Source organism: Electrophorus electricus, chromosome 8 (assembly GCF_041902795.1).
Source record: "Electrophorus electricus isolate QZ-2024a chromosome 8, ASM4190279v1, whole genome shotgun sequence".
NCBI lineage: Eukaryota > Metazoa > Chordata > Actinopteri > Gymnotiformes > Gymnotidae > Electrophorus > Electrophorus electricus.
This window is the reverse complement of record NC_137504.1, coordinates 30123159-30143787: the sequence shown is the minus strand read 5'-3', so window position 1 is coordinate 30143787 and position 20629 is coordinate 30123159. Positions and strand designations below refer to the sequence as shown.

General features: G+C 40.9%; 2 protein-coding genes across 2 annotated transcripts; both read right to left on the bottom strand.

The window, feature by feature from the left end:
• Positions 1 to 10038: 10038 nt before the first annotated feature.
• fkbp6 (FKBP prolyl isomerase 6) lies at positions 10039 to 13035 on the bottom strand. The gene is made up of 9 exons (XM_081719930.1): positions 12918 to 13035; positions 12582 to 12699; positions 12348 to 12437; positions 12064 to 12266; positions 11710 to 11829; positions 11359 to 11556; positions 10475 to 10584; positions 10311 to 10388; positions 10039 to 10134 (listed from the first exon to the last, which is right to left on the bottom strand). Exons 1-8 carry the CDS (start codon positions 12990 to 12992, stop codon positions 10313 to 10315), a joined length of 990 nt encoding a protein of 329 aa, XP_081576056.1. The 5' UTR covers positions 12993 to 13035; the 3' UTR covers positions 10039 to 10134; positions 10311 to 10312.
• Positions 13036 to 13567: 532 nt separating this feature from the next.
• On the bottom strand, positions 13568 to 20610 carry LOC118241585 (uncharacterized). Its single transcript, XM_035527504.2, has 4 exons — positions 17011 to 20610; positions 16030 to 16079; positions 14871 to 14896; positions 13568 to 14388 (listed from the first exon to the last, which is right to left on the bottom strand). The coding sequence occupies exons 1-4, from the start codon at positions 17040 to 17042 to the stop codon at positions 14059 to 14061; spliced, it is 438 nt and encodes a 145-aa protein (XP_035383397.1). The 5' UTR covers positions 17043 to 20610; the 3' UTR covers positions 13568 to 14058.
• Between the last annotated feature and the right edge of the window lie 19 nt (positions 20611 to 20629).

Here is a 20629-nt window from a genome sequence, read left to right as displayed (position 1 = left end):
ATCCCTCTCTCATCCCAAATACAAACCTGAAGGTTCATCCTCAGGGCTGTTGTAGCCTCTTTTTTACCCCCATTTAGTACCTGCTGGCACTGCCCCAGTCGAGGTCGGAGGTGAGGGGATCAGCACCTGTGCTACATCGCCCGACCCCTCTGCGTCATTCTCATGCTAAGCACGGAACGGAGTACCCTGAACCACTTGTGGTGGGGATTCATTAGCCCTTAAACTGAGCCTTCAGCTAGTGCACTAAGGGAGCGGGCCACATACTTCTCATTCTTGCAGGGGGAGAAAAAAAAACAATCAAATGAGGATCGATTCTCACAATTTTATGCTGTTTTTACGCCGTGGGTGGTCAGTTTCCTGCTCTGATAAATGAAATATGATTAATTTTCCCTTCTGTTTTTGTTTGGGCTGAGAAGTGTCTGAGAGAGGCTCTTTGAGCCCCCTACCACAAGCATCCGCCGCTCGGCCGTGAAAGAGCCTATTCTTCGTGCTTAGTGAATAGGGTAAAAATAAAGGCAGGGAAACTGCATCTACAAGGGCAATCAGTCAAAGTTACAAATGTAGGACTTGAAAGCCTCTCTGCCAACCACGCTCTGCACTTTCTTCCTGGATCTTCTCTATGGTCTCATTAAGGAGACGTGGCCTGGACAACACTGTCCACGTGGCACGAGGAGCAGGACCAAGCTGGAAGATTAAGAGAAACCTTGAGGTGTTCTTCGGAAATGGCCTTGGCTGATCCAATCGTTAAAACCTGCTTCAAATTATGACTATAAGCCACGTGTATAAACAAAGCATGGTCTTACAAGGCAAATGGGATTTATAAATAATGAAGGAAAACTTTGCTGTCAACTACATTGATAAGGAAGACAGAAGCTGGTCATAAATCTGAAATACAGACACATGCAACCATCATGTTAACACCCAAAAGTGAAGAAATGGGCAGAGTCCTGAGGGCTATAATTTGTGGCACAAAAACGCTCAGAGGTCCATAGACCAAAGCACCGGAGGTGGAGAGTGACACTGCTGGCTCTAGTTGTTGCCGTGAGAGGGCGACGATCATGAATGAGCCCGATGCAAGCGTTAGCGGGTTGGGAGCAGCAGAGGCTCATCACACTGCCACTCTGGCAGCGGACGGCAGTACCCAGTCAGGCAGGCCAAAGCCGTGAACACTGCACACAGCGCCAAGGAAAGCAAACACTGTATGAATATAAATGGCAGAGGCCGTTGAGCTCAATTTGCTCCATTTACTCTCCTACAACTGGATGCTCCATAAAAAACATATTTACAGAAAAATTTGTTTTTAAATCCCTGCAACTTTGACCATTAAAGAAAAAAATCTACATTTTTCACCACTGAGGGGGAGAAAAAAAAACAACAACACTCAGATAGAATTCCCCACTGAGGTTTGATCCGTCATTCGACCGCAGCTCTCTGGACAGACATGTGTTCGCTTGAGTGACAGCCAATCACTGCCCAGAGCAGTCATCAAAGTGGTGGGGAGAAGCAGACCAGAGCACAGGCCAGCTTCTAGCAAATTGTGATGACGCCTTGCAGTCTTTAAAGACCTCATATTTTCATGCATTCCCATGATCATCACACAGTCCTGCATTCCCACCTCCAGTGCACTCAAATGGGACACTTGCCCACTCCGTGAGTACATGCCTGTCGTCCCTTCATTAGGTTTCAGCAGATGGATACTTTCTCTGATTAACAGACAAGGAGTGGTCGGTGATGGAGTCATTCATCTACGAAGGGCATCTATACTTGATGGAAAATCACTTGTACGCCAAGTAGGGATCATTTTCCACTTTATTTTAGAGATGAACCTCATGCAGCACTCAAACGGACACCCTGTGTGCAAAGCCTGCACATTCTAACCAGGGCTATAAACCGACCACCAATAGACATGCAAATACTAGCCAATTTAGTCGACAGGATGTAAAACAAGGAATCGCAGCCAGTGCCGATCCAAAACAGTCACTCTTGAATGTCTCTGTGCATTGTGAAGCATCAGGCACTTGCAGAGCAAAATTGACAACTGGCCTTTGTATTCAAACAATGTGACACACAAAAAGCATGAGCCCGTGACCAGGTCACTTGTGCGCTAAAAACGCAATCCTGACAGCATGAAAGATGCCAGCCATTATTGGCTTATCAAAATAAATTGGCGAGCCTTAACCAACCCGCCCCCAGCCCCGCACCGCCACTTTTCTGGCTCTGCCCACCATGGCACTGGATCGCCAGCAAGTCATGAGGACCTAATGACTCCTATTAATACGGCGCGGACGGCTGGAGGAATCAGGTGGCATCTCACTCAGCCAGAGTTCTTTATAGGTTTCGTGGGGATAGTTTGGCTCCAGACCGCAGCCGAGTGCCTGGACCGCATGACCGGGACGCCTTTGTGATGGAGGGCCATCGCTCTGTACGCTTCTGCGCCAACCTAGCAGGTGAAGCCAAAGCAGTGGCTACAGCACATCCCTGTTAAGCAAATCACTGACCCGTATAAATACTCTGTCACAAGCTCATTATATGTTGTCTTAAATTAATTGCATTGTTTAAACTGCTAATTATGCAGGCCAGAAAATGTATTAATAATTTTTTTACCAAAGCGACACATTTTACATACCAGCAGGGAGTTGGTACCGATTTCTTTATTCTTTTAAATTTGACATTACATTAAAAAATAAATACAATGCATTCCATAATATTTAAAACAAAGCTATAATTTATTATTTGCTTCTGCTTTTAATTTGTTTTAAATTTGTAATTAAATGAGTCACATGTGTTTAATGTGTACATTTTCAGATTTGTAAACTGTTTAGTTTTACCATTTAGAAATTACAGCACTTTTTAGTATGAGAATTCCCACTACAAGCGGTGAAGGTATTCCATAGCCAACTTGTATGGTCACTACACTCACCACTTCTCTCTTTCCTTTTAATAGTGCAAACAGTTGATATTGCTAAGCTTAAGGTTGGGAAGATGTTTATTACTGTTTTGCTCTGCTTTCTGTGCTGTTTGATCAGGTTTACAATTATTTTCTTGACTTTCACTGGCCCACCTCTAGCACCATGTGGACAAACAGCAAAAGTAGACTTCCAAGAGGACCAAGAGACTAGTCAAGACTACATATTCAAAGCTTTCTTCTATCTGCAGTAATGAAGCAACTGTCATTTCCGCATTGTAAAAATTAAAATGTATATAAATATCCTTTTTCTAAAATTGGAGAATGTGCTTGTTAACATTATATAAATTGGTTCAGTGCAAATGTAAAACTATGCAATGAAATCAAATAATAAATTATGTTTGTTGCAAATGTTATGAATGGCACTGTAGACTACTGGTATCTTACATGAGCATGGTATAGGTGTTAAGTGTGGACCAGGATGATATCTCTATCTATCCAACTCTCTCTCGTTCTCTCTCTCTCCCCCAACCCCCCCCAACCCTCCATCTTACCATAATCTGCCTTTGTTCCCTTTGCTGGTAGTCTAGCGTAAACCAAAGCTCACACACACACAGCTCAGGTTCCCCCCATCATTCCGGGGGGGGGGGGGGGGGGGGGGGGTGGATGGGGAGAGACAACAACAACGGGATGGGACACAGATGGAAAAACACGGAGACGATTTTGGCAAAGGCAGCGACTGCCGCACAGTACCAGCCTTTGTTCTAAAAAAGTATCTTTGTGAGGAATTATGATGTGAAATTAAACGAACACTTCCCATGTAAATTGGTCTGTGCTGAAAGCAAAGAAAAAAAAGAAAAAGAAAAGAACTGGCAAGGGCATCGACCTCCGCGTAGGGTAATAATATCTGAACTACACTGGCAAGAACCAAGAAATCGCGCAAGAAGCTCAGACATCAGGACGTCAGTGACATAAACTAAGGTGGAGAAACCACCCACAACAGAATACTGATGTGCAGCACATAAGAAACACTATACCATTAAGAAAAAAAAATGTAAACAACAAAAAAAAAAAGCAATACCCTAAAGTTGCCATATCCTGCCCCAGCAAGCTCGAGGTGGCACTGGTACCTGACAGCCTACTTCCTGAAGATGAAAACATCAGACATCAGTTTTAATACATTAGTCACCATTATGATAATGTGATTAGGTGAGGCACACTAGAGAAAGCATCTGTTATAAGGCAGGCTTTTCCCCAGTGATTAATCGGAAGTGGTTACAATCTATGTAACGAAATAATACTACTATTAACATTTTTTTTCAGCTTGAGGTGTTGTGCCATTATTATAGGCACTCAATCATTTTGTGTGTCTTTTGTTTTTAGCACAGAATAACCCCCCTAACCATGGATATAAATTGAATTACAGTGTGGACATTTTTGGCAAATTCTTGGTTATATTACATTTAATCACTGTTTACTAGAATTAACCATCAATGTTTCGTGGTCTTTTAGGTACAACACAAAGGTATACATTCACACCAAGCCAGGATGTAAAAGCTATCTATGTTACCAGGGGCACATAAACACAGCAGTAGTAGTTTGGAGATGACAATCAAATGAAAATCAACCCCAGGCAGAATTCAAGTCAGTTTATTCTGTGTTGTTTTTGTTTTTTGGTTTTTTTTGGGGGGGGGGGGGGGGGGGGCTGAGACACAGGGGCATTTCTCTGCCAGGCGATGGTCTCCACCAGCTTGTTAAGTCTCTGCTGAGCCGTTGTGTTCCTGGCAGAGCAGCAGGGTAGCCGCCCAATCAGGGGCCACCGTAGGGACTGTTTAACCGAGTCACAGGAACAAAGGCTCATGTTGTGAAAGAGCAGTGATTTTGAACGCAAGATCTCATCCCACTTTCAGTCCATATTTTATCACCACCGACTTAAGCAATTCTTCCACCAACACCCTAAGCTGCAAAACATCAATACAGCATAGGTTCCCCTCACTGCTCACACTAGTCTGTCCTCACGGGTCCCAATATTATTATTATTATTATTATTATTATTATTATTATTATTATTAAGTTCAATTTATATAGCACCTTTCATAGACACAAGGTTGCTTTACAATGATATCGGGGGAAAAAATGTAAAAATAAAATAAATAAGTAAACAAATAAAATTGACACAAATTGACAACACAATAATTAACAAATACAGATAAGAAAAGAGGTTATGAAAAGCGTTGGGAGAAGAGGTATGTTTTATGTTGAGATTTGAAGGAGGAGAGTGTGGAGCAGAGACTGAGAGATTGAGGTAAAGTGTTCCATAGTTTTGGGGCCATGACACTAAAGGATCTGCCTCTTACAGACACCAGTCTAAATTTGGGGATGGAGAGATCTGCATTAGAGGACCAAAGTGTATAATGTCCCAACTGAATATTCACACACCTTAGGCTCTTAGCTTCCATCAACAAAGAAGCACTATGCCCTGCTAGATATCTCAGCCTCCTCCAATCCCACAAAGCCCTCTTCAATATTCTCCAAGTTTTAAAAAAAATTAATAAGATTCATTTTATGCAAGAAATACAGTAGAAAAATGTACAGTAGAAAAAAATAGAAATGCTTTGAGACCTGAAAGTAGCTGTAATGTACTGATGGCAAAAACAGCTTTAAAAAAAAAAAAAGTACAGCCCAACCGGAACTCATACTGGGAGATAAGAGTAGAGGCAACCCATTCGCTGAGAAACCCTCTTTTGTGTCTCAGGGGAAGGGAAAAATGTTCACCTTCTTTCCTTGTTGTCCCTCTCTGCCTACTCTAAATGTAGCCTTCTGTTACTCTCGACTTCAGGGAGTACATTTAATCTAAACACTCAGAAAGACAGAGACAGAGAAAAAGGAATACATTAAAAAACACCTTTCATATAGTATAAAGTTTCAAAAGGAGAAAAAGACAACTTAAGAATGAGAAAGACTTACCTTCTATAAGGCTAAAATGAAAGAAAAGAAAGAAAAAGACAGGACTTCTGCCATCAGGGGCAATGTTATGAATAGGACATTGATCTGCAAGGCCAGAGATGAGGGAATAAATAGAAAGCAGTGTTCATAGAAGTTACTGGAGCATGAATCATAGTTATGGCCACACTGAGACGACAACTATGATTTTAAGACCTTTTCCCCCTGCTTTGTACCCCACCACCACTACAACCACCACTACTTTCAACTCCACACCAGCTACAGTCAGCCAGGCCAAGGCCTGCAGTCCCGACATAGTCACCAGCCAAAGGGCTTGGCTGTAAAATCCCAAAGCTTGGCAGAGCACAAGGTGGCCTCGCCGGCGAGCAGGCAGACACCTGGAGGGTCCCGCTGAGCCGCATCGTCCTGCTCCTCACGCTAATGTTCAGCCTCCTTGAATTCATAGGCAAACCAGCTGTCATCACTCACACAATCACGACTGGGTGCTTACTTAAAGGGCAAGGTGATAGGTGACACTGGTCATTGGGTTTATGGGTATAATGTCTATACAGTATGGATGGAAGAGTAGAGATCAGGCATGGTGAAAAATGGTGTTTCCCCCCCCCCCCCCCCCCAAGTCTCTCTAGGAAGGTAGTATAATTATATGTACAGTTCAAGTGTCGGCCTGCTAAGGCAGTGTCTCATTTCCAGATTTGGCTGATGGAATTCTGGCTCTGATAATATCTGTACTGATGGGTGGCCTCACTAAATCTGTCTGTGTTGTAGTGATGTCGTGCAACATCACCTTATCAGGTCAACCCTTCCTCCGGATCCTCGTCGGATCAAACACAGACACACGAATTTTCCCCTGTTCAGGAACGTGCTAGGGCTAGCAAAGACAGTGAGGACCATTGTGTTCAGCCCCGTCTCCTGTCTCTATTTTGAGATGCTATCTGCTATGCATTTGCACGCAGAACCCTGCAGACAAACAAAAGGACAGCGTCTCTGTTGCTACGCTGTCTAAACACGACGGTCTCTAAAACAGACCGCTAAACAGTGGCGCCACATTCACACTCTAACATGTTTGCATGTCAGTCTGGCAACAGTCTCTTCTCCATCATATACATACATGGCCTGAAGAGACTTTTCATACATTATGCTCAATATATTATCCCTTTGAAATATAAAACTTTGTCTCTCTCAAAAACATACATTTTGAGGGAAAAATGTTTTCTCTCAAAACCCTGGGCCCACACGTATCCCAAGCTCAAATGTTTAGTGTTAGAACTGCTATTTGAGAACAGTCTTTTTACATACCCCATTCCTGGACTTAATTGTCTGAGACGGAGCAGGCACAGGCTACATGAGGCCCCTTACACCCTGCACCCCTGCCAGGCAGCGCAAGAACAGCAGAGCTGACACACACTGTTTTGGCTTTGAACTGAGCAAGTGCAGCCCAGCACCGTCAACAACCCCCACCTATGCAGAGCCCGAAACACCGACACAAGGGTCTAGAATAATAAACTTCACTTCATAATTATGCTGACACGCCATGCTCATCAAGAGGCTGAAGCTGTGGGGAAGAGGGGAAAACACAGCATTTACATGCAGGAGGATGAGCTGAACAGACTGACCCCCACTTACACTGGTACACCTCTACCACCCCTGCTACAGATTCAACCCAGACTGGGCCATAACACTGTGCTACTGCCATGAGTAGAACCTCAGTGAGAACAGCATTAAAAACTCCATCTGCAGGTGGAAGAATTAAACTAAGACTTTTATGTCTGTCATTTATTCTTTTTTTTTGGCTTTTGTCCAAGTTGGCCATGAACTATCTGCAAAGTGGATACAGAACACACTAAAACAGTGTTTCCTAACTCGCTCCTCAAGGACCCCTAGACGAGCCAGATTTTTATCCCAGCTCAAGCAGCACTGAACAGGGATTCGGTGTACTTGATTTCTGGTTCAGGAAGGTTGGGAGCTGGGCAGAACATAACAAACATAAAGTAACCAGTGACTGGATTGGCTCTGTAACCGATGTCGACATGGGAAGTTTCTGGAGCCCCACGGTGGCTTACTTAAGAACACCTTAAAAACTCATATCAGTATACTGCTCGTAGCACACACAGCTCTGCTGGCTGTCATTTTGGGGGTTCTTTTAAATGTTTTTTTACTCAAGGGAGGGAAGGCCTCAGACTTGCCAAGACATGCAGCCCAGCAGAGGGGGGGGCATAAAATGGCTTAAGATCCCGTTAGTGGAATACTGACACGAACATGGCCAACAATGAATGAAAATTGGTGTCAGCCGGCTACCATGACCTCATCTGCTTAATGCTAACCTGGTCCTACTTGTTTTCATTCATGATCAGCTATATTAACATTTCTGAATGAAGCATTCCATCTAAAAATGTCTGTGCTGGATATAACATGAAATTCTGAGTTTACCATAACAAAAGTTGCAAACATGGCCTAAACACAATTTGCTCAAGTCCATCCATTCTGCCTTGACTTAGTCATCCTTTGAGCACAAACTGCTGGGTCAGCTTGAAGCAATTACTAATGGATTACACTGGTTTACAGGCCCTGAAACAGTGATGATAACTGGCTGTATGTTGTGATAATGCATTGCCACAGTGAGTGCCTGGAGCAGTGGTTTTCTTGCATTCAGAGATTATTTGCTGTCAAACGGAGACTAACCATTTTATACAGGTGAAGCCTGTCAGAAAGGCATGCAGTAATCCACAGAGAATAGAAGCAGAAAGGTTATGCTACATTAAAAAGGAGAACATGTCCAGTGTGTCTACATAAATGGAGGCAAGTTTACAAAGTTACACAGATACAATAATACAGTAAGTAATGAAATCTTTATACAAGAATGATTATATACATTCTTCTAAAATTCATATATAAAACATTTGTTAAACCAAATTGGCAAGTTAAAAATAACAACAAACAAAGCATAAAAAGCAATAGCTAATAGTTACATGTACCCATGGTAGGGTACCAACAAAAGTTACCTTTGGTGTAGAAAATACACATCCAATCCAATTGTGCCTCCTTGTTGAATTTCCTCTTTTCTTGTTATAAACATATACCTTACACTTAGACTAACTTGGTACTGTGTTTTGAATCATTGCTGTCTAGAACTAATTTGGGTGGTGGATCAATTTAAACAAAGCGGTAACATTACCATAACAGGGGCATGGCTGTGGTATATGAGCTGGTATAACTGTCAGGCACAATGCTGTTGGTGGGGTTTTTATATGACAGTGCCTGAGTTCACAGTGGTCAGCCTTAAGGTTAACTATGTAATACTGTGGTTGGAACTGGCAACTGTTGAGGAGGGCCAACACCAAACTGTGTAAAGTACTAGGTGAGTTTTAATCTTGAACCGATCACCTACAGCATGTACAAACATAGGTTAGTGTTTCTAATAAAGTAGCTTCTGAGCAAATAGGGCATGTTAAAAGATTATATGCCCTGTTAAAAAGGACATTGCATTGACTGGTCAATACAGTCACATGATTATAATACATGTGAGAACTAATCCCACTCCTTTTTGACTTTCTTTCCCATTTATTACTTGTGTGCATATAGGTAAGTTGACTTTATAGTTGTGCATAGAGGCGCAAGTTCTTACATCGAGAGTAAAATTCTAATTAATGCCAAGACATTGAGCATTTGTGGTAGTGTGCAGTCATATTTTGTGTACAATTATGCAGTTGTAGTATACAGTATTATTACATTTTGTTTAGCTTTTGGTATTATAGTATTTTCCATTGCATATGGATTAAGCCCAAATTAATGGATGCACACAAAGTGCCGCGGTTTCCTCGCATAGATATGGGTTATGTATACTGTGTAATTTGATGCCTGCTGATATAATGTTTCATATTTTTATTTGTATATATATATATATATATATATATATATATATATATAATATACACACACATACATACATACATACATACATACATACACACACATATACACACACACACACACACACACACACACACACACACAGAGAGTGTTGTGTGGTTCTAAACAGAATAGAAAAACAGGTTAAAGCCCGTGCATAAACATTAACGTGTAGTACACTGATTTTTATATAAAAATCAGTGTACTACACGTTAATGTTTATGCACATAATATACACAAATAAACAGAAGACAATTCAGTTTGGGAGGTCACATTTCTGCCATCTTTATTTACTAACTCAGATGACCGACAGTCTTCACACTCTTCAGTCACCTCACCAAACTGTACATACATAAACCCTGTTTTCCATAAGCAAGACGGAATGAGAGAGGGGGAAAAAGTAAACCACATATTAATATGGAGCCTGTTTAAGTACACAGTTAACATCAGGTTTAACTGTGCCACCAGTTGCACTTTCACTGCCCCCTTGTGGTAAGTTATGAGCAAAGGCACAAAATAAAATTTGCTTGCTTACCTTCACTTGTCTGGCTTGAAACCAGAAAACATCTTGGTGCACATCTCTTTTTCTTTGTCTAGGCAGTCCTTGTAACAACTTCAAGCACACAAAAAGGTTCCGCTTTCTAAATGAGGGCAAACTGAGCACTCCACACAGAATTCAGGAACTTCCTGAAAACCTACCTTGCCAGCTTCCTTAATGAGTCATTAATGTTGGGGTCAAATGGCTTCTTAGCCTGTGCCATTGTTAGATAGTCTTGCGCCTTCTCATAATCCTTCATTTCCAAATAAGCCTAGGCAGAAAATGAGGCAAATACATTAAATCATGATATCTTCATTTTAAACATGGGGTTTTGACATGGTCAGTCATACATCTTGCAGCCACAGCATAAAGGAATTATTCAAATTTGTTAGCTAATTTAAAGAAAATATAATAACCTCTTATTGTCAGAGTAAGTGAACATCCCCCTGGCTACTTTGCATTCGAAAATACATCTAGGTTACAGCATAATTCAAATTTTGACAAAGAGGAGAGGTTGAATTACTTGCAAAAATACATAACGTTACTGAGTGTCAATGCTGAATAGAGAATGAACAATAGCACCAGCTAGCTAACCTTAGCTGTGACACCTTTCACACAACATGCTTCATTGTATTGACGATTCTGTCTGCCCAATCAGTAGTTTTCAGTGTTCTAATTATTGCCTCAGCTTTATTGACAGAGGCAAAAAAAATTCGACAGAGACAAAAGTACAAGGTATTACTTTTCCCAATGGAAAACCAAAAAGGTGAGTACAATAGAGATGAGCCAGTACCATGTAATGGAAAAGGGCCAATAGTGAATATTTGTCTTAAAAGATGGAGGTTGTGAAACATTTTGATAATGGTTGGGGTGCAGGGCATTATTTGGTAAGTGTCCTGCCCCCTTAAATCCATTCAACATGTTCATATATCACACAAAGACAAGCAATAGCTTTCTGAGTGTTTCTTCACACCTTCCTATACAGCAGCCCCAAGATCAGCTTACATCTCTGGGAAGGTCAGCCCAAAACGAGCGGTTTTCTCACCTGACCGCAGCGGAAGAGTGCTTTAGTGTTGCCTGGGCTGACTTCCAGAGCCTTGTGGCCATAGTTCATGGCCTTCCGTGGCCTCTCTAGGCGGAGGTAGGTGAACGAGAGGTTGAGCAAGACCGGCAGACTCGCCTCCCTAATATGCCGTCTCTCCTCCTCGGAGGCCGGCTCGCGGTTCCGCAGGAGGGTCATGGCCTGTGCAGCCGTGGGAAATAAGAACAGAGAAAAACAAGCCCAGATCCAGTATGTGAGAGAGCGACTCCATTTCGCCAGCTGAATTTACCGCTCTCTCTGTAGGCTATTCAGAAACCGAACCTCGAAGATATTAGAAACACATGTTGAACACACCTGCTTGTACCGGTCTTTGGCATCTTCGTAGCGTCTCTGATTGAAGCAGCGGTTGCCAAAGCTCCGTTCTGTGTCCACAACACTCAGCAGCGTAGGCAGAGGAACACAGTTCTGCTCTTCCTGTGGTATAGTTTTAGAATGATAGTTCTTTTACTCATCAAACAAAATGAAACCAAAAGCAAAATTATTCAGAATTATTGAAGTGTGGCTGTATACATTAAGGTTAAGGGTAAAAGATGAAAACAAAAGGATTTTTAAAAAGGGTAAAAACACGTGAAATGTACTCTGAGCAGAACAGCAGAAAACAAAATGAAGATGGTGTACATAAACGCACCACGACAGCTATAATCTTACCGGTGACAAAGCAAAGAACTCATCCACTTGGGCCGAGTCGAGGAAGTCAATGATGTGCACCTCATACAGCAGTGTGGCTACAGGAGGAATGAGAGGAGGGCAACCCATCTCTCCATACGCATAACTGGGCTGCAGAAGAAACCGGGAGAACTCTCCCCTCCTCATGGTCAGCAGGCCGAGCTCAAGGCCACACACCGTCACATCTGATGAAGGTGGCAGGCCTTAATACTTTAATGATATTGATGGTGACATTGATGACAATGACATTAGGACTGCCATCTTACCTCTACCTAGCTTCATCATTCTAGGATATTTAACGTGGGTTGTAGACTCAAATGGCTCATCGGAGTACTCCAAGAATCCAGAAAAATTAACTGTTCGGTTTATAGAATAAGTCATTTGAAGAAAGTGGTTTAAAGAGTTGTATTATCCACACGATCACTTTGACAGTGATATCGACTATCACGGATTAATAATACTATATATTATCAATAATAATTTAAGGTTACGTTGCTTACTGCATACTGAACCATCCCTTGGTACAAGTGGGCCCTCTCCTGCGTGCACCACTTCCTTCAAAATTCCTCCATCTCCTAAAATGTCTTGCATTTGCTGAGCAAGACGCTGGAAAGGTGTCTTTAACACACACTTATGAAGTTAGAATTAGTAGCTAGCTATCTGGCTAGAGTACCCAGCAAGTTGGTTAATTTTAAGGTTCCCTAAATCTCTAAAGTCAGGTAAACGTTAGCCACAACCGATATAGTTAGCTATCTTAGCTAACGTCTTTTCAACTAAATGCCAACAGCATAGCTAATGTACGAGCTAGCGTTAGTTAACGTAGGTAAGATAACTACCTGAATTCCAACCCGATGGCGCTCTTCTCGGTCAACGAACTGCATAATTCTTTGAGAAATACTATTTGCCTGCATGTTTCTAAACAAAATGAATGACTGAATCCGTTAGCTAATCTTATCGAAGCTCACTCGTTTTGAAATGTAGCTAGTTTAGATAACAAAAAAGGTTAGCTATCCCAACAACGTAAGGCTCAAAACAGCTACTGAATATAAATGTGAATCATTTTTATGTCCATTTACCAGCTGCATGCATTCTTATGGTTATCAAGTTAGCTATCACTACTCATGTTTTAATGTCCAATTAAAAGGTCTGCATACGTTAGCGTAGATTTTCAATTTGTCATTAGTTAGGTTTTTTGTTAAATTTTTACATATTCCTCAATGATGCGAAATTACGATACGACTTCATTCTTCAAATAACTTTAAATAACTTTACAAAAAATAATTGCGATAGCCATGGCACCGTTTATCTATCCACACTTCAGGCATCACAGCCTGATTCGCCTTTTAAAAAGCCTAGATAGTGAAATCCTAATATTGAAAAGGTAGACTGGTTATATGAGTTTAGCACTCATAATGCTTGGTTAGGGTTAGGGCTAAGAGTAAGTATAGGTGCAGGATATATTTAATAAGAGTTAGATGTAAGAGCATATTACACAGTTCATGGGATCATTCAACTGATCTCCTAAATCAAGTTCCTCAGCCTGTCATATTAATGCTTTGAAGAAAAAAAAAAAAAGAAAAAAAAAACTTACAAAAAAAACAGCAATTTATCAAGCTAATCAGCATGCAAGCCTTCGAAAAGTCTATTTCCCCTTTAATACCTCCCGCTTCTGACATGGTGTGCACAATATAGTTTTATGCAAAAAATAAATACAAATCTCATGCTGCCATCTTTTCAAAATGTTAGTTTTTATTCCCTGTATATATTATGCAAAGTGGCACATGGTGGGGATATGGATCAAATCCAAGATACTGAATAAATTTGAATTTGGAAAACTTGCAATTATGTAAATGGAAATACAGATACAACACAGACAAACGGTTATATATATATATATCTATATATATATATATATATATATATATATATAATAAATCTATTATTATAAACATAAAAAAAAAGAAGAAAAAAAAAGATTCACACCAATACAGCACGCTTTGAGGAAGCACTCTTCTTGCAGCGAGTCTTAGCCATCGGTCTTTGCAGGTCTCCAGGGGGGATGAGTATATCTGCAGGTTCTAGGGGCGCAGGTGTCTTAACACCCCTCAGAAAGTCTATTGTTGCATACTCAGTGGTGTTCTTATTGGCCACGCCCCTCCTCTGCTTCTCTTGCTTGGTCGGGCGTGCAGAGTGAAGCACCTGGATATCGGCATAGTGTAAGCCCTCTGTATCAGGCTCCCTCCTCCTGTTGACTTTAGCGTTGTTGCTGTCCACAGCCACTGGGTCATATATGTGTGTCTCTGCAGCCTGATGCAAAAACCAAAAACAAAAGCTCTCCATGAGTGCAAAATAACTGCAGTAGTCTGGTCAATATGACAAAGGTGTACCATTCCAATTGTCATTATTTAGTTCATTTCAGAGAGAAAGCATGATCTAAGACCAGTTCCTCATCCATCTCACTCAAGTGTTCATAAATGAACACATTAGCTATGTGATCCTAGGTCTATTTTTATTACCTAGAGGACTTTGTGTTCATTTATGGATTAAATTGCTTATAAGGCTATAGAATGGACACAGCTCCTCACTGGACAGATGAAAATGCTGTTGCAATTCAGACAGGACAAGAAGGTGAAAACAACAAGAAACCAAGTTTAGACTGCCTACCCTCCCACCGATTTGCAAAATAAGGTTATCCCACAAATGTTAACAACACACAACCCCAAGAAAACACAAACCAGCTGCAGTAACTGTAAATGAGCCAACAGTCAGTCAGTCTGAGGAGTAGATACCTGATGGGGTGAGACTGCAGGTGGAGCTGAAGGAGGCAAAAACAAAAATATTTTAATGTTATAGTCACCACTGTATTGGTATTACAAGGCATAAGTCTATCCTTACACAGGTAAAGTGTAGATTTTCAATCCAGACCTTGGCCATACTATGTTTCATTATTGTTATTATTCTAGTGCCTGTGAAAAATAACTAATGTGAAATAAAAAAAATTTTAAAAGTTTATTTATGTATTTAACTAAATCATAGGGTTCCTCTTCCGACCTTAACTCATAGTTCATTTTTTGCTGAGGATGCCCAGAGCTCATTACTATTCATAAGCAAGCCCATGTGCTCATTAACGTTCATTAGTTGATTTGCTTAAGTACCTCAATAAGGTTTATGCCATTCTACCCTATGTGTAAATTAGTTAGACAGGATATGAAGAAAAGGTTTTAACGGCCAGGGCTGCATGAAGTTTGAGTAGTAAGATTATTTGGTAACTAAGTAGATATTCCCCAATTACCTAGGTGTTACACATGCACGAATTCAGTACCTAATTTGAGACAAACACATCATTGTGACTCTTGAATGGTGAATGAACCCAAGTCAGAAGCCTTCCCTCAATTAACATCCAACATAGTTTTTTTGTTTTACTTATAGGCTAACTACCTAATACGCCCAAGTAGGCTATTCAAGCAAACAATAAACGAGCTATTTGAAAGGAATTAAGAGTATCTTGACCTATATTAAATCTATTTTTAAGATTTAAAGAAAAACAAATAACATAGTAGCCTATGCTTATATGAAAAACAAACTTATTGCTATTCATGTGTCAACTGTGTATATGTGAAAATTGTGGATGGAAAAACCCAATCAGTTTGCGATGTTTTATCCAACCTATCACAACAAGGCGACAATCACGTTATGCAAAAATTAATACATATAGCTCATGTGATGTACAAAAAAAGTTGTTTTTTAATCCTATCCCTGCTGAATTGAGAAACATCTCTAGGTACAGATTTTAGATATTTTCGTGTTACAGGAAAGGCATTTTTCACAATATAGTCCATTTGATAACCTATCAGATATAAGGATCATGGGTGGAACACCCAGGTTGACTAGAGGTTAATTTCGGCTAAAAGTACACTAATGTGGATTACCCGGAGCACCGTTTCTTACCTTTACTCACTGACCGCTTCAGAGAGAATTTGCTTGAATTTAAACCCCATCTAACAAAGAAAAAACAAAATAGAATATCAAATTTGTTAGCGCCATCAAGCAGACCAGATGTGCAAAATTCAGTTCGAACCACTGCTTAACCCTCATGTGTCCAATACTGGGAGGTATGTGAGCAGACCATTTAAATGAGCCGCTTGGCTACCGCTTTTTAAATGAACAGGTGGGCTTAGATCAAAAACCGCCCGGAAATTCTACACTGCTGGGGGTCTGGAATTACGCGAGATGTAGGGGAGTAAACGTTTTAAATGGATGTTAAACAAATGGGCCTGAAATCGTCTCGTAATAAAATCCGACTGTGGCACATACGACAGTGTATTCTAGTGAAGCGGTGTTCCTCTTTGTATTCTGTGCATGATTAATGTGTCTATCCTAGGATCTGCCCAAACTCTCGCGCGGATGCACGTCATATGTCTCATATTACCCGTTGAGCTTTGAAGTTTGCTGAAATGGTCATTGATAGACCGTGATCTGGGGATTCTCATTAGCCCTTCCCTACCTTAAAAATACCATACATAAACATGTCTTAACCAATCTAATCACATTATATTTTAGGGCAAATCAACACCCCAATAGCTGGTTATTGGTGGTTGATACCCGTCGAGTCTTGTTTCGTATAATTTTCTTTTATAAAGAAAATAACGGATCACGCACAAAAATGTGAGTAACGTTCCTGCAAACAAGGGCATTTGTACGCAGAAAAATGTTCCAGACTGTCGCGGCACAAATAAGATAATAAGTGCGACCACAAACGCTTGACTTTAACTTGGCGTACCGTTTATAATTAAAATCGACGATTTCTCCTCTGGCGAATGCAAAAGAAATCAGTCGCCAGCCTATTTCAATTATGCAACAGATAACTTCCCACACTGTAAAACACTATTTAGCAATACATATACAAAATACTTAACACAGGCCACTTACTTATCCAAGGATTTCGTTACACTGTTTCCCATAGTTGCTCATGTTTTAAGAGACTAACAGTTACAGTTTATTTGTTGCCTGATTCATTTCCTTGTTCCGAGGTAACCAGAGCGCTGCAGGTGTACTGGAATATGTGTGCTACCTTTGTCCTTTTGTGAAACGCCCCTCAGTGGTGAGGTTTCCCTTGGCCAACCTTGAAGCAATCCTGGTGAACGTTTAACTACCTGTAGTTTGCCTAGTTTGATTCTTAGGCTTTTTTGTTTCATGGGGGGGGTTGTTTGTTTGTTTTTCCATAACACTGAATGCAATACAAGTAAAGAAGAGCTTTGCTCAAGATGCAAGTAATATTAAACAGTGGTGGATCAATTTCAGTGTCTATAATTCTGTTCAAATTGTATCTACAGTCTTACTGTAATATTACTGGGAAAGTGGGGAGAACTCTAAAATCAGTCTCAATTCAGTCTCAAATCATGCAGGCAAAACCACTCACTTCAGTAAACTACATGCAGTGGGGATTTGGGGTTTTGCTTATTTAAAAGTTTTTTATCAGGGCCTTCTGGAAAAGCTTCCTAATAGTTTGTTGGCATGGTACCTCATCTAGTAGTATAAAAACACATGAGTGACCATTTAGAATTTAAAAAAAGTAAGATTCAGAAGTTTTATTATTTTAGTAGATTTTGTTTGTAAGATTTTATAGAGTATGCATTCTTGTGTGGTCTTTTTCGATGGATGCACACAAGTAACAAATATCTAATTGGCACAGAGCCTATTAATTTCCACAATGTGCAGGAGACTAAATCAAAAGACGAAAGGGAATGAAGGGTTCACATCATGCATATTGGTCACTTGACTATCCTGACCAAAGTAATGTCTTTTTTAACACTGCTTCCCCTCCACCTAATTTAAAAAGTAAATTTGACTATTGAAAAAAAATTACCATTTACCTGATGCTTCAGTGCAAGCCCCTGAAGTTTAAGGGTTTTGCTTAGGGGCCCAAGATTGATAACTTGGCAGCAGTGGGGATTAAACTAGCAACCTTCTGATTGCTAGTCAAGTACCTTAATCAATAAGTGACATTAAGAATCGATGGCAGGCAAACCAACCAGGAGACAGGTCAGGCTTAGGCCTGGTCTTTCACTTGAATTGCTGCAGAGCCGATCTTCCAACCAGCTCCAGATGTAGTGTGATTCACGAGATCTACAGGCCACATAAATCTAGGCAGGTGTGATCAACAGTCATGACTACAGGTCATACTTTGAGATCTTCAGTTTTTATAGTCTACATGTTTCTGGGCTGAAGACGGCAAATGGCTCATGATGAAATGTGACCAGAAATTTGACTACTTCCAGCTTTTACAGGTGAGCATTTTACACGCCTTGCAGAAGGATTGAGTCTGCCCCCCTCATTAACAGGCTGATGGCTGTAATGGAGTCAGTGTCAATCTCATCAGATGACACATATCCCCTCTACTTCTTGGCACAACTGACTCCACTGCCATTTTTTGCATTCAGCACAACTATGATGGTGTTGCTTCATTGCATATCAGTCTCTTAGAATCCAGTATCTTCTTCTCAACATTCCCTGGATTCCCTGCTGGTAAAGCTTTCATCTCATCTCGTGAAAATGAAAGCTGGTGTACTAAGCATGTTTGAGAAGACTAATCTCAGCATTTCTGCTGATGGGTCACCACTTTGGTTATCTGCCATGTGTAGTTTTTGAAGCTGCTAAACTGAGTGACCTATGGCACAGGAGGGTTATCAACTGTAAGGCAGCCAAAAAAAGTCAGTCTTATGTTCTTGTTGATCCTGATCAGTGGCAAATATAGAGCAACTATATAGTTGCTGCCATAGGAAGGAAGATGTTGCTTGGAAGAAACAGTTTGCTCTGCTGTATTCTTTACTTTATGCTCTACTTGCCAATGGGGGTAATCCTCAGCAGGGAAGGGCATGTGATGCAGTCTGAAAGAGGCTGCTGTCATTGTGCTTGTGTCAGTGGAGGATGCACTGCTGCAACATCATCGACAGACGTGTGGAGGGAGCAAGGTGCAGGAGCAGGAGGTTGTGGCATAGGAACAGATCTATGTAGCACTGGAATTGGACATTGCCTATTAGTAGGTGAACGTGGTTGTGATATTGGCAAAGATACAGGGCCTTTGGCCTTCAGAACTACAGCAATTATTCATAGCATAGATTCTTCTAGCTGTTGGAATCATTCTGCAGGAATCTTGGCCCAATGTGGACAAGATCGCAGTTGCCACAAATTGGATGTAGGTATTGACATGCTTTGAACAGCCTGTTCTACCTCGTCCCAGAGATGGTCTATAGGATTAAGATCTGGGAACTATGAAGGCCAGAGGAACAAGGAAAACTTGCTGTCTTGTTCCTGGAACCAACCCATGACTATACATCCCTTGTGCTGCATTGTCCTGCTCAAAGTGTCCTTCTGACATAGGTTAAGTATCTACCATGAAGAGATGAATGTGGTCAGCCACAATGATTAGGTAAGCCCTACTGTCCAAACTTCCATCAATAGGTATCGGAGGACCCAAGGTGTGCCAAGAAAACATTCCTCACACCATTACTCTACCAGCCTGAACTGTTGACACCTGCCAGGAATGGCTCATCAGTTCATGCTGTTACAAATTCTGACCCTGCCATCAGCATGCATCAACAGAAACCTGGATTTATCCGATAAAGTTTTTCCACTGCTCAGTGATCCAATCTTTGCACTCTTTTGCACACTAGAGTCTTGCCTTTCTATTTTGCTTATATAGTAATGGCACTCGAACTGCTCATCTGCTGTTATTGCCTATCTGTGCTAAGCAACAATAAACTGTGTGATTCAACATGTTTATTGGAGCACCAGTGATGTATTCAGATGCAATTTGCTTAATTGTGCAACGGCTGTTCACTAGAATAATTCATTGCATCCTCCCCTGACACCTTTTGTCAAAAGGTTGTTTACATGCACAGGATCCCCTATCGCTTGATGTTTTTCCACGATCACACCATACTCAGTATACTCTTTACACCATTGCATGAGAAAAACCCACAATGCTGGCAGTTTAGGAAATCCTGTCCCAGCTAGTCTAGCACCGATGACCATGCCTCATTCAAAGTCACTCAAATCGCTTGATTTTCCCTTTTTATTGTGGATTTGCATTGAAACCTATCAATGGAAAATTGCTCACTTGATTTATTTCTGTATTCTGAGGTCACATGTCTATTTTCCATATAGGGAAGCTGCAAATAGTAGTTGTATCTAATAAAGTGGCCATTCCGTGTATATATTTCTTTGAACAACTGGCATTTTCTTTATCAGAGAAAGAACATAATGTTCCAGGCTTGGTGTCAGTTAATGCACAACCATTTGGTTCTGTAAAAAATAAGATGAAATATAAACTGAAGTGTCAAGGAGGGTTTTTTTTTTAAATAGAAAAGTAGGAACAGCAGTTGCGGTCATTTGTATCTATATTCAGTGCAGTCCATGAGTAATCAGACAGTGACTTTTGTTGATTTAGCTTTGTACTCCAGCACATGGGGTTTGAAATGGAAGAGTGATTATATGGTCAGAACAGCTTTAGCTCAGTTTGTATTTGTCTTTTTACTCCCTGCATGAG